Source organism: Diabrotica undecimpunctata, chromosome 2 (genome assembly GCF_040954645.1).
Source record: "Diabrotica undecimpunctata isolate CICGRU chromosome 2, icDiaUnde3, whole genome shotgun sequence".
In the NCBI taxonomy this organism is placed as follows: Eukaryota; Metazoa; Arthropoda; class Insecta; order Coleoptera; family Chrysomelidae; genus Diabrotica; species Diabrotica undecimpunctata.
In genome coordinates, this window is record NC_092804.1 from 132,683,319 (window position 1) to 132,698,746 (window position 15,428).

Below are 15,428 nucleotides of genomic sequence, written 5' to 3' on the forward strand. Positions count from 1 at the left end.
CTATAAACATTGATGTTTGTCAATTGCTCTATTTTTTTTTAAATATCTTTCCGTATAGTTGTTCCCGTTTATAGCCCTCTGTTCGGACGTGATCCAGGAGTTTTCTTATCATTTATTCGGTTTATAAATTTTCTGCGCATTCTATTATTAGAAATTTTTGCTTTTGTGTATTGTTTCTTTCTTTTTGGGTATCCTTTTTTGCTATTACTTGTGTTCGTTGTTCCTGAACTTAGCTTCACTCCCACGAATCAGCTCATCCCAGTTTCTGTCAGATAATGAACAACTTTTAGAAGCTCAGTTTCGTATGTCACATACATCTTTATACTCTGCTAAAGAATAATCTATTTAAGAAACTTTTTCAATGTTTTTTACCATTTATGCACATAAGATACGTGTGATGTAAAATTAAAATATAAAGTTTATGACTAATAAAAACTTGTTTTATGAATTTTTTTCGCCCACCTAGAGAATTTTTTTATTTTATGTGGCCCTCCGCTTAAATAGTTTACCCACGTCTGATTTAGACAAACATTTACTCACATCCAATAGACAAGGTACCCTATTAAAATTTAGAAGTGATTCACTCTATAAAATAACTTTATATATTATTTAAATTTTATTCTTCTATGAAATGGATTTATCAAATCAGTAGTCAATAAAATATTGATCAGGAAGAGCCCTTGAGCCCTATCTAGCTAGGTTATCTGCTGGAAAGAGCCAGTTGTTTTTCTGTTTTGTTTCTTTGTTTCAATAAAGAAACAAAATTTCAAAGGATATGAATTTTATTACAGTATTGTGTAATGCTTTTAAAAAAGTATTTTTCCTATCAGAATAGAAGGTATAAATAATCAATTTACAAAAATATCTAAAACGAGGTTTAAAATATTTATTCTATAAAAATTAAAAAATTAGTCTTTAAAGAGGAAGAGTGCATCCACTAATTTTGACGAGTTCGGCAGGACATTCAACTTGTTCGAAATACATTTGAGGATTGTTAGCATTTTGCATAAAGTCAAATCGGAAAAGACATCCAGATTGCAATTCTTTAGGAAGGAGCGAAAGACATTCTTCTCTTGATGAAATTCCTCCATATTGCTGCCCCCAGCCAGTCCATGGAGCATTCCATTGGTCGTGACATCCTTGATTGAATGCTCCAACGCCACCTCCGGGAAGGGCAATGTCAAATTGGTTTGAACCAAGGTCTCCACCAGTGTTTGTGAACTGGAAATAACAAAACGATGTAAATTATGATTAAACGATTACAGATTTAACTTTAAAAAAATCTTGATTACATATCATGTCAACATCTTATTGTATAAGATAACAATTAATATTTCTACTGGATTTTTGGCGTTACTACATATTCTACTAGGAATCTATAAATCAGCTTAATAGACCAGGGAACTAAGGAAAAAACTTGGATTTTCCATCCTTACCTGTCCCGGGCTAGTTGTTCGGCTTCATGTAACCCTTGGTTAATCAATCTTTTTGGTTGATCTACCCAACGGCTTGGAGATCTTCTCCTAAGTTTCTTTCCTTCAACTCTACCCTCGACTATCAGTTTTTCCATCGTACCTGTGCTTCTAGCAATGTGTCCAAAATACTACAAATATCTCTGTTGTATTTGTTTAAGCAATCTATCCTTTACTTTAAGTTGTTTTAATATCGATACGTTAGTGCAATCCAGTTATAATCCAGGATATTCTTAACATGCAGCGATATACCCACATTTTAAAAGCGTCTAGTTTAGTTGTATCCACTTTCTTTAAGGTCCACGTATCGGATGCATATGTGGCTATGGGAAAAATGAGTGCCCTTATCAGCCTTGGTTTTTTGTCTGCTAGAATTTTTCCAAATTGTTACCAGTTTCATCATAGCTGTTCTAGCAATAGTCAACCTTCTACGTATCTCTCTGTCACACAGAGATATCTCAAGTTACTGATTTTTGACCTCCTACTGATATTCCACCCTTCCATCCGTCTAATACCTTTCGCATAATGTGTTCGCTGTAGATATTAAACAGAGTTGGCAAGATTATGCATCTATGCCTGACACCTGCCTCTGACCTGAAATGATCGGAATGGGTGTTGTTTATTTTTACTGTGCACTTTACTTATTATTTTCATATAGACTTCTAATTAATTTAATTAAGTGGTGGGGTGTTTCAATTTCCGCTAGTATGGACCGTAGCTGCTGCCATTTGACTTTATCGAAGGCCTTTGTGTAATCCCCAAAGCACATAAGCATAGGATTATTGAATTCACGAGTTTTTTTGATAAGCTGTCTGACGTTAAGGATGTGTTCTCTTGTGCTTTTTCCTGGGAAAAATCCCGCTTGTTTTTCTGATATCTGAGGCAATAGAAAAGGTTTTAGTCTTTCATGTATTACATGAAGTAGAACCTTGCTTGCATGGGATATTAGGGTTACCGTTCTGTAGTTGCTGCATTCTAGCGGAGTTCCTTTTTGAATATAGGGATGAAAGTGGATATTGTCCAGTCGTTGGACCACTCTCCGGTTTCCCAAATCTTTTTGCAGATCATATGGATCACATTTACTCCAACATCTCCAGTCTCTTTTAAAACTTCTGTGGTGATCTGGTCTGCGCCAGGAGATTTTCTAGTTTTTAACTATTTGATTGCTATTTTCTGTCGTGATTTGCAGTCTGGGGATCATCTGCATATAGACTTTGACAATATTTTTTCCATACCTCCGCAATCCCTTTCTCGTCATTTATAATATGTTGATTTTGATCCATGTGTGATTGGTTTAAATTCTCTCGCTAGATAGCGGACTTTGTTATATAGCTCATGGGATTCATACCGGTTTGCATGTCTCTCTAGTTCTTCGCATACTTTATTTATATGTTTTTTTTTTATTATCCCTTCATGGTCTATTAATTTCTCTATTTAACCTTGCTTATTCGTTTTTGTTGCTGTCGTTAATATATAAGAAATTTAATTCTCCTTCGCTCTTCGAGAAGTTGCAGCGTTCTGTCTGTCAGCCAGTGTTTTCTCTTGATGATCTTTTTTTCGGTTCTGGTTCTTTCTACATAGGGTTCTATAGCATTTCTGAAACCTTTTCACATTTCTTCTGGGTTGTCTTGTGTGTTCAACATACTAGTTTCCTTTAATGCATCTCTAAATGTTTTCTGATTTGAAATCTCCAGCCTGTTTTGATTTAGGTGCGGCATTGTTCTTTTTAGCTTCATCTTGAAGTATGCCCATAACAATTTATGATCGGATATACATTCAGCTCTTGGTCTAGTTTTTACGTTTGTAAAACATATCTTCCATCTGTTTCTTATCAATATGTAGTCGATTTGGTTCTTGTATTCTCCATTTGGTCTAGTCCACGTCGATAAACGATGGGCATGATGTTTGAACATTGTGTTTACAATGGCCAGACTGTTTTCGGTTGCAAATTCTATTAAACGTTCGCCTCGGCTGTTTCTAATACCTAAGCCATAGTTTCCTACATTTTGGATGTTATCATTTCTTGTTTCTCCTACCTTAGCGTTAAAATCGCCCATGATTATGAGTGGTTATTTAGATGAAATATTTCTTGTGTCTTCAATAACGGAGTATACGTCTTCCACTGCATTGTCTAACGCGTCTGAGGTTGGTAATCATACACGTATTATGAAACTTTTTTAGTCATTATAATTGCAACACCATTTCTTCCAGTGTTATTTGCTTTCGATATATATACAACATGATCTGTCGTTCGGAAGTGTCCTTATCCTTTCCAATGGGTCTCCGAAAGTCCGCATATTTCTATATCCTCTCTTTCGACTTCTCGTTGTAGTATATGCAGTTTGCCTGGTTGCAATAATCCTCGAACATTCCAGGTTACTATTCCCATTGCTTTTCTTAACTGAAAATCCGATTTTCATCCAGGCGCCAATTTCGCATGTGTTGCCTGGTTGCTCACAAGCACATGCCCGGTAGTCCATTTGACACTAGTTGGCCCGGAACCAACTGAGCGCCGATCGCTAATCGGATCGCTAAGCATATCTAACTGATTCGATACATTCATGATGGTGTAGTCACGGGAATATAATCAGGTGGTTTCCCCTTGCCTGCCTGATCGCAGTATCAAGGCCGGTTTAATCATTATATGATATCCGCCCGTGGGTATCTGTCATTAAGTCAACAGTAGAAATCATTCCGCTATAGCCTTAATGAAGTAATGTCATAGCTGCTGCCCTATGCCATGTCCTCAGTTGGTCCACGGGTGCTTATTTGGTAAAACTTTATTCACACCTAACCTACATATCTGTAGGACATTTCCCTATCAGCCAGTGGACGCGCCGTGTCGGGGTTGAGGAGTCCCCCGCCCGTTTGTCTTCCGCGAAGTACAGAAGAGTCCCTACTTAATTCAGAACTCCACCTCCACGCAAGCTGGGACGGACAAGACCAAGAATTTTTACTTAATAGTTATTGCAAAATTGAAATTGTTTATCCCAAAAAGCTTCTATCTACAACGTTATTATGCGTAAGCTATTAGCTTTACATAAATACTGAAAGCACCAGATTGAAAAGAAAGACTAATTCCAAAAAAAAACATAATGTCCTACGACCTTTAAAACCCGAGTGAGCCCTCTTTTTGTTTAAAAATTTACCGGAGCTTTGTTTATAAACAATAAGCCAGCGGTGCCCAAACAGTCGATCGCGACCGATCAATCACAGCTTCTGGAGTCGATCGCAAAAGAATTTTAAAATATTCAGGTCCTAATTGAAATATTCCAGGCTTCTGAGGCAATGTTACCGCGCGACGTTTGGCGCGGGTAGTGAATAATTCATTTGATCCACCCATAGCTTATCCGTTAGACATGTCCTAGCCAATTCCATTTTGCACAGTATATTGTACTGGTTGTGTTTCGGATTTCTGTATTATGAATCTAATGTCTTAGAGTTAAGCCCACGATTAATTGTTCTATTGCATACTGTGATGTTCGTATCTTATTGACTGTTCTTTTTGTCGGGATTAGAGTTTATGCACAGAACACATTGATTGAAACTTTTCATTTAAGACACGGGAAGATTTAATTTCAGCGTACTTGGTCACACAGCTCCATGTCTATCCTATTTTTTGGTAAATTTCGTATGTATAGGTATGTTTGATTATCTATAGTAACAAGTATTTCGTGGTCCAGATATTTATTCAAAGCAGTCTCCTCTATTTGAGTTTGATTGATGTTGAGACTTACACTGGGAACTACTTAATACAATATTGTTTCTTTTGGTTTTCAGCAAATGGTATCGTCTACTAAACATGTTAATAAATAGATGACGAAAGGAAGATTTAAGAAGTGATGTTGATAAAATATGAGAAATAATGGTACTTTTTTCTGGAAAGAAAGATAATAAATCATGTGCTACTCCATCATCAAGTATGGATACAATAAAAGCTGTGTAAAATATATACCTTGATACGATGGGTAGTATAAAGATGGGTGAAAAATTAACTCAACCATTTTCAGTCTCAAACGGACTAAAACCACCCCTAATTTTATTCAGACTGAGTCGACCTGGGGCGTGTAGATATTTAAAAATATAATAGACGTTTTCGCCGGCGCTGGGGATCATTCTCCGGCTTTCTGTGTGAAAGTCAGACACTCTACCGCCTGCGCTATCCGGTCCGCTCCTATATCTTACGGAAATTACAAGAAATTGTTGTCACAGGACATTCAGTGATCAATGATCCTGAAGAAGAACTCAAGCTTGAGAATGGTGTGTCATAATAAAATAGCTCAAAGTAAAAGAGCTGTATCAGACAATTTAACTCTGTATTATCGAATGATAAAATTACAAGAGACATTTAACGTCTGATTTATAAGGCAATGTTAGAAAGTGTATCTACATATGGATCTGAAAACTATATACTAAAGAGACATACAAAAATTAAAGTGTATGGATGATGGATTACTGGAGAAGAAGCTGTAGGATCTGCAAGCTCTAACACATAAGAAATAATGAGATCAGACGAAACAGGCAAGTAGAAGGCAATATTAACGATACCATTAATAGGAAGCAGCTTATGTGGTATGGACATCTCCAGAGAATTCTAGAGAGTAGATGAACGAAAAGAATGTGTCGGCTCTTGTTGGAAGAAGGAAACAAGGGCATCCAAAGAGGACTTAGAATATTAAGTTCCAAGAATAAATGGAAGCGTTTGAATTAGTTCAAAATAACTGGTTTGACAAAAATCACTAGTGATTTTTGTCAAAGGGAGCAAACATGACTTGGGCTGTAACAGACTCGTTGTAACGAAAAATTTCCTTTCTTGGTAATACGGGGGAATATTAAAAGTTACTTAATTTCATAAACAAATAATATACCATAGTTGGATAGCTCTAACTTACCTGCAAAACCAGCTTTTTGTTGGCTATTTGATCTTGGAAAGTAAGCAAATAACAAGAGCAACACAAGTTGTTGTCAACGCCACCGGAGAAAGAAACTGCAGCAAAACCATATCCAAGGGTTTCATTCACAACGAAGGGCTGTTGATTATTGCACATATAAGACGTTCCACCGATACATCCTACAGAAAATAATATCAAAATTATGTAATGTAATATTTTTATCTTGTGTTATATTACTCAAAAAATTACAAATTTTACATGTCATTTAACGTAGTAGTTCTCAAATAAATTTTATATTTATAGTCTTTTATTTTTAGCTTAATAGACACTCATATAACTGCTCATCAAGTAAAATATTACAGTCTTGAAAAAAATTATTATATCGCATTTGTACAACAATTTCGAAACAAACTCAAAAGAATTTTCTACATAAAAACTGTAGGAATGCTAAATGCCAACTCCTACAGTTCGGAGGTAGAAAACTCTTTCGAGTAGGGACTTATGTTTACTGTAAGCAATCAAAGTTCATCGGCATACTGCCAGATAATTTAATAATTTCAAGTATGGTTTAATCCTTTTAAACTCAACCACTATTTGGTTTTGAGGTTATTTTGCAAGTACTACGAAGTTCACTGAAGATGGACTGATTAGTCCGAAAACGTTTTAAACTTGATCCTTTTAAATTTTTAAATTTAATTTTATTTAAATATACCAATTACAACAGAAATGTTTTACTTTGATGTTCGAGTTTTTTAAATTTATTATACTTATGGTAACTGGTAAATTTTTGGTCACCAATTTCTCCACGCTAACAAATATATCATAAGATATCTATACCTGACTGAACAGATGCATTGACAACGGTTACACCATCTTTAGCGCAAGTAGCAATTGGTTTCATGTCTGGTGTTTTAATGTTTTCTTTCCAAGCACATGATGGTTTGCAGCAATCCCAGTAACGGGTAGTAGTACCATAACCGCTTTTACCTCCTACGATCTTCTTGATCTCTGGGCTGTATGCCAGAGTAACTGCTAGAACTGTAAAAGGAATTTCTTTTAATAATTAATGTATATTTTTTTAGCGACGATAACATTTTGTTACAGTTTTCAATCTTCAGACAAATTAATCAATTCAATTAATCTTCAATTAACAGCCAAAGTGATAACAAATAAACTGAATGAAATTATAAAACCAGTAGAAGAACAACAAGGTTTAAGGACGGGAAGATCATACATAGACGCTATATTTATAATGAGGTAAGTGCAAGAGAAATCATTAGAATACAAAAAACCGGCATATCTATATTTCGCGGATCTTAAAAAGGCATTTGACAATGTTAAATGCCTTTTTAAGGACATTATCCACTTATTGTACGCAAGGGAAATACCTCTAGGAATAAATAAAATGATCGAAAATATCTACCAAAACAATACAATAACAGTAAAAGTAGAAGAAGAACTAACTGGCCCAATTGAAGATGGCAATGGGATAAGACGTGGAGATTCCTTGAGTCCTCTATTGTTCAACCTGATCATGGATAAAATAATAAAAAAAGTAAGAAGTAAAAAAGGATGCCAAATGGGAGAAAACAACTTAAAATAAGATGCTATACAGACGAGGCTGTAAAGATAAGCTGCTATACTCAAAGTCAAGATGATTTACAAATGCATGGTTATAACAGCAAATTTACTAAGATATAAATTAGAGCTGAAATGTCAGATACTAGAATAAGTGATGGAGTTTAAATATCTAGGCATCACATTATCCAGCTGCTCGAAACAGAAGTGGAAGACCAAGTAAATAGAGCAAATAGAGAAACAATGTGAAGAAATAAAAATATCGGGAAAGAAATGAAAGGCAGAATTTACAAAACAATCACCAGACCAGTAAAGACATACGCGGCAGAAACACGGCCTGTTACAGAGAGAACAAAAATAATGTTAGAAACAGCATATATGAAAACACTTTTGAATCAAAATTGATAGTAAGATACTATGAGACAGAGTTAGAAGTACAGATATACGACGTCGATGCAAGGTGGAGAAAATCAAGGACTGGGTAAGAAATGGAAGAGTAGAATGGAACGATCATATAGGCCGAATGACAACAAATAGAGTAGTAAAGATGAGAGACTGTTCCCCAATAGGAAGACGATGAAAACGATCAAACGAAAACTTACTGGAGGAACATTGAAAATCAAAAAAGAAGAAGAAGAAGTTACAGCACTAAATATATAGTAAACAGATAAATACACACCCCAAGATATTTGCGAAACAACTACAGCCAGAAAAATGAAAGATTACCCATGAAGGATCATAGCAATCACTTATTTTGTGTTTGCTGTCTTTTTCTAGAAATAACAAATGTTTGTTATAGAAAAAGACAGCAAATACAAAATAAGTGATTGATATGATCGTTTATGGGTAATCTTTCATTTTTCCGACTGTATTTGACAACAATAATAAAATGCGTACCTACGTATTTTTATTTTTAGTCTTTAATACTATATTAATTAATCGTTATAAAGTAGTGGTTTGATGACTGAAAGGAGATTTTTCAGTAGAAGAAGGTTCTACAGGGTATATACGAGGCGTTAAGCGCAATAGTGGCTCAACTCATAAATTTTCAGAATTTCACTTTTCAGCAGAAACGACCTATAAATACTGCGAAGTTTATAACACAATAACAGCCCAACCCTAGAGATCTCTTTGGATCACTTATCCGAAGCCCTGAGTTCAGCATATGAAGCTAGCTGCCATCTTGCAGACCAGAGGACTGCTGTTCTGGTATTTCCTGGTAAACACCTCAGGTAGAAAGACAGCGCAGACTGACTCGGGATCTCTTCAACAAAGCCAAGAGAACTGGTCGGCCTGCCCACTGGGACACCTTTCTTCTTCTCATTGCGCCGTTTCCTTTCGAAGGTTGGCGATCCAAATGGCAATTGTAGTTTTGGAAACTGCTGCGCGAAAGATCTCTGCGGATGAGCGGTCGAACCATCTCCTCAGGTCTTTCAGCCACGATTTCTGGCGTCTTCCTACTGATCTTTTGCCCTGTACTTTTCCTTCCAGTATAACTTGAAGTAATTCATATCTTTCGCCTCTCAGCATATGACCCAAGTATTGCATTTTCCTCTCTTTGATTATTCGTAGTAATTCTTTTTGTTTACACATGCGACGAAGTACCTCAACATTAGTAACTCTTTGTACCCATGGAATCCTCAACATTCGTCTGTATATATACATCTCAAAGGCACCTTTAAGGAGGCTCAAAGGGAATAGAAGTCTCTGATTCAAAAGAGGAGATTTTGGAGAGCCTACTGTAACAGCATGGAACACATGTCCGCTGCAGCTAAGCTATATCGTGCCCTTTCCAAAGATCCAACTCCGGGGGTGGATCAGGTGCGTCTAAGAACTCCCTTTGTTCACTCACTTTCCAGAGGGCAAGGATGATGATACTACCCTAGCTACGATTAGGCTTTCGCCAATGGGGGACTTTCGGATGGCGAAGGAGGTGGCATCGTATACGAATCTGCCAATTTATTTTCTACCAAAGATGTAGAAATAGCTCTTACTCATCGTAAAATTGCGGAAATAGAGAGTGAAATGGCTACAAATACAGTGGCTTCGCTATAATAAGGAGAAACCTGTAACCTTTAAGTTATTAGCTGTACTAAATTCACTTTTTAATGGAAGAAAAATCATACAAGAAGCTAAATACAAATATCTGCTGTCATTGCTTGATTAGATTCCTCCTGTTAACCATAGTTTTATTAGTTTTTATTTGAACCTTGCACATAACATGCAAGCTGAAGATGATGGCTTATTTGCAAAGTAAGAAAATTATGATGAAGATAATAATTAATACCTATTTTAATGGAAAATTTTTGAGTGCTACAAAGTATTTTCAAATAAGTTTTTGGATTTGAAATCATTTGTAATTTCATTTCTTTGATAATGGGCCATTTATTCTCTGAAAAGATCCTGAAACAGATAAGTGCAAAAGTGGCCCATCCCACAATAAAACTCTTATTTGTGGTAAAAATTAGCAAACAAACTAATTTTAGTATTCCTTAGTATCCACATGCATATAGATTAAAGAAAATATTACAGTAAATTCAGTTTGAGCTGTTCAAATTAATGCTCGAAAAAGAGAGAAAACTTTGTCCTCGATTTCTTCCGAATGAAATATTGCAAGCTTGGGCCACTATTGTGCTCAAAGGCTCTATGCATAAAGACACTAAAATTACCTCTTATCTTATATTTAGATCGACTGTAGTTATAGAAGGAGTTAATAAGACAAATGCTGCCCACACCTTATCCTTAATCTTCCATGAGGACGTGAACGAGATAATTAAATACTTGAATCAAAATTATCAAAAGTAAAAAATGGAAATGTAATGTGTAATAATAAAGATTGACTAAACTGATCTGACTAAACAGAAAAAAACAGCGTTAACAGTGCGATTTGTAAACAGAAAGCAACCAGAAAAATTATATTCGGAATATATTCAACAAAAACTACTAAAAATTCTACAAAAATATCAATCATTATAATATAAAATAATAACTAATTAAGGTAAAAGAAAATGGGAAACAGAAATATGATAGAATAATATAGGAAATATGGTTTGCAAATATATCTATTAAATTACTATAAAAAGGAGACGTAAAACTTTAAAAACAGAATAGACGTTGATAGATATGTGCTACTCAATAAAAGTAAATAAACAATTTTGTTAAAAAAATACTTACGAGCTGCCAATAAAATTAGTTGAGCATTCATTTTGTTAACTTGATAAAATTGGAACGAAAACTAGTTTATATACTTTAAATTTATCTAAAAATGTGTTTTTTAAATAGGAATTTTAACGTCAAATTCATTTATCTTTAAGTAGATCAGGATGAAAAATAATGTGCAATTGCCTATTTGAAGAGGTAAGACGGAATTTATCTTGTTTTTTTTTAAGTTTTTTTGAGATAATTAAACCATATGGTTTAATTATTTGATTTTTATTCTGGTCCATACATATAATGAGTTGGGTATTACAGCATTTTGAAAAGATATGTATGTACCTACTTACAGCGTAACCACTAAAAATTTAAAGTACTAAATAATACAGGTGGATATTCACAAAAATCGTGTAAGGTTTCCTAGAGATGTGTTCAATCACAAAGTAATCCCTTAATTTGTAATCTCACATTATTCTGAACTTCTTAACCTTGATAGAAGCATTAACCTCTGTGCTGAGGTATATATTATTTGTGAAATTATTAATTGGGGATTTGAGCTCATTTGAGGGCAGTCTATTATAGAAAGTTACCTAACCAACAACTAGAGTGTAATTATCAGTAGCTGTCAATAAAACTATAATTTTTACTCCACACCCCAACCATTTATTTACCATCGTCGATCGAGAAGAATCGGATAAAGGGGCATTAGAAAACAATTCGATCCTGATATTTACATCGAATTGTCCAGATGTCACTGTTGAATAGTTGTATTTTAAACTGTTTGTTTTATTAAGTTCCCATAAATTCCTGTAATAGTAGAGTTACTACCTATAACATTGGGTGTCAATTGTTCAACAATAAAATGACACCTCAACGATAAAACATCACTTTAGATGACAATTTTATTGTTGAGGCTTAAACGTCTTAAATGCAAATTTGAACAAAGAGAAATGACAGGGACAAATAAAAGATTGTAAACTAATCATATTTATTATACATAAAGAAATTAAATTTTAAAAGCAAATCTTGCCTAAAGCTGTACAAGAATAAAAATGTGTTAATAATACGATTTCTTAATTCGGGTGATATGTGTGTGATAGATAAAAGTTGGTAATGGTTCCGAGGTGGCATTTTCACTATCCAACTTACCTAAATACAGATCAATAAATTATAAGATTTTGACTCAATCCTCCTATGTCAACAACAAACCGGTTTAATTCTTTAAATGAAGAATCCAAAGATGGTGATGAAGAGACACAAGAAAATGTTAAAATACTAAAACCTCCTCCAATATTTATTGCAGTCATCAAAGATATAAAACCACTAAACCTCCTACTAAACAACATAGCGAAAGAAAATTACACAATCAGGGTTCTAAACGATGACCAAGAAAAGTTCAAGCCAAAGCAATTGAAATATATAATATCATTATAAAAGCATTAGATGAAAAGAAAACTGAATACCACATATACCAAAAAAAAGGAGATATATCATTCAGAGTCGTTCTAAGACATCCAAATTTAACAACAAACCTAGAAGAGGTAAAGGCAGAACTGGAGAGTTAAGGGCATATTGTGAACCAGATCCTAATATACGACATAGAATAACAAAAAACCCACTTCCATTATTTTTTTGTAAATCTAAAACCAAGCTCTAACAACAACGATATATATGACATAGACTCACTGCAAAATGCAAGAGTAAAATTTGAACTACCAAAGCCAGTAAGAGATCTAGCACAATGTCAAAGATTTCAAAGATATGGGCATACGAAGAACTTAATCATGAAAACAATTGAACAGGTTAGTCAGAACAACATTGGTTCAAGTAGTAGTGACGAAGAATCTGTCGATGCTGGCCAGCTTATTTGGAATCCCGTAACTGAAGTGAATTTGAAACATTTTCTATTTACGGAACCTAATCCCAGAGTGAATATGCAAGTTTATGAAAACTATTATGATAAATCGCCGCTGGAGTTCTACGTTCTATTTTTAGACAAGACTTGCTTGAAATGATGGTCACGGAAACAAAACATTCGTAGCTCAATGATTCGCTAAAGAAGTTACACGAAGGGTTAGGGCTAGAGTGCGCCAGTGGAAACATACAAGTATTGACGAAATGAAAAAATTTATTGATATACTTATTTGGATGGGTCTTGTTCAATATCCAAGTATAGAATCATATTGGTCAAAAATAAACATATATGCGATAAAATCTGTAATGTCTTACAATCGATTCCAAATAATGTTGAAAATGTGGCATTTTAATAATGAATATGTGTTCAGACAGATTGCAGAAAATATCTCCTCTCATAGAAAAATTCAATCAAAATTTTCAATGATATTTTACACCAACCGAAGCCCTTTGTATTGACGAAACACTGCTTCCTTTCCGTGGTAGGCTGTCTTTCCGACAATATATCAAAAATAAAAGCCACATGTTTGGAGTGAAACTGTACAAACTGTGTGTCGAAAAGGGATATACTTATATATACTTTGATTTATTGTGGACAAGACTTCATCTAAAAGAGTAGTAGGTACTCACTCTTACAAAGCACTTGCTTAATAAGAGACGGATAATTTTTATTGATAATTACTATACAAGTGTCGAGTTGGCACATGTTTTACTTGCCAGAAACACTCACTTGGTTGGGACTCTCCGATCGAATCTAAAGATGGATCCTAAACAAGTTCTTGAAAAAAAGCTTAAAAAAGAAGAAACCGAGGCAGCCGAAAGTGGAAGGACAAAAGAGATTCCTTATCAACAAAACACACTAATGAGTTACTGAGGGCTGGCAATAATAAAGAATTGAAAAAACCTTGAATTTTAGTGTTTTTGGTATGAATCAAAACGTTAATTTATTTTCTGTGAAATTGTCCTGATACGAAACAAAGGATCATATCCTGGATTGCCTTTTTTGTGCGTCAGCAAATATAAATACTTTTTGATATTCTCAAATTGCTTATAGGTCATTGTACTGCGACTCTGTTCAAATGAGTTTGGGCGCCAATAGCTTTCTAAACATAGATACTTGTACAAAAACGTGACAGTTTGCCACTATATTGTCGAATTTGTACTTTAGTCACAGAAAACGTGGGTGTTGATATTCCATTGAAAGGCAGCTGTACGTGTTTCTTCAATAATCAACTGGAAAATGTCTTTAGTAAAAAAATAAGTAAAACATTGCATTGGTGTTTTCAAATCTTGCAATATTTAAGGTAAACAGCTATCACGATGGAAAACTATTTCATTTTCAAAACTTGTAATTCTGGAAAATAAAGAAAACCAGCATCACTGCCCAAAATGGTATATTTATTGCAATATAAACCTGAAGTAGTAAATCCACCAGCTGTTGAATTTGAAAGAGGGCCATCGTAATTTACCTCTGGTAATGGTGAATGAGGTCGTTTTTTACTAATTTTAACGGTAATTTTGTTGGAATAACTGTAGTAGTTTTAACAGATTGACTACGTTCTCAAAATATGTAAACCACGGACCTGTGCATTACCCCTCCCCCGGGACCGGTAGCTTGGCGCGAACATGATGCATTACCGACCGTCGGAGACCGGTAATGACGGAATTAGTTTTTATATTTTTACAGTTCTATAATATAAATTATAAGATCAGTTATTAAAAGTAAAAAAAAATTAAAAACTTACCATTGTCATCCGTCTTTTGATCAGGTTTCCTGTTAAATGTTTTAAAGTGTCAAAATAGCCTACTATTTTTTAGGGAGTTAGATTAAAAGATCAAATGACAGAAAACCTTTTATTAGTATATACTCTTTATTAGTATAAATGATATTTGAAAACAAAAAAATGTGTAAATTAAATAATATGTTCTTAGTTATTAAACAAAAAAAAAATAAAGTTTCAGAAAAATAAATTATTTTTTATGAATGCTATTTAAGCAAGATAAACATATTTCTGGTGGTCTGATTGTCTGTTTGCTTGAATGTGTTTCTCTTAATTTATGATAGCATCCTTGGCATTGTCTTCAGCTTTTCTTTCCAGGTGCTGACCGTTTAACAAAAGTATATAGAACTCTTTTGGGAGTAGTGGTATCTTCGTGTGCAGCTGAAGTAACAAGTAACTCCCGTGCCAATCTTCTTCCAAACTTCATTATAGATAATTTTGTGGAACAACTAATCTTGTTATAAACAATCTAGGCATTTACAATAGGTGCTCCAAGCAAAAATTCAAAGGCTAGTTTACGGTACCATTTTAAACTTTTTCTTAACACTCTACTAAAGTCTACTCCTTTTTTTGCTTGATTGTAATCAATAATTGCCTTTGGTTTCAACACAAGCTCACGTTGCCAATTTGCCTTTCCT

The 15,428-nt window shown here is 34.4% G+C and overlaps 2 protein-coding genes across 2 annotated transcripts in view; both read right to left on the reverse strand.

Annotated features, from left to right (window-relative positions):
• The window catches only part of LOC140434907 (endoglucanase-like), a 115,704-nt gene that overhangs the window by 28,259 nt on the left and 72,017 nt on the right, over window positions 1-15,428 (reverse strand). The gene's annotated exons all lie outside the window — the stretch shown is intronic.
• On the reverse strand, window positions 872-11,274 carry LOC140433458 (endoglucanase-like). The gene is made up of 4 exons (XM_072521459.1): window positions 11,117-11,274; window positions 7,202-7,402; window positions 6,365-6,543; window positions 872-1,221 (listed from the first exon to the last, which is right to left on the reverse strand). Exons 1-4 carry the CDS (start codon window positions 11,145-11,147, stop codon window positions 916-918), a joined length of 717 nt encoding a protein of 238 aa, XP_072377560.1. The 5' UTR covers window positions 11,148-11,274; the 3' UTR covers window positions 872-915.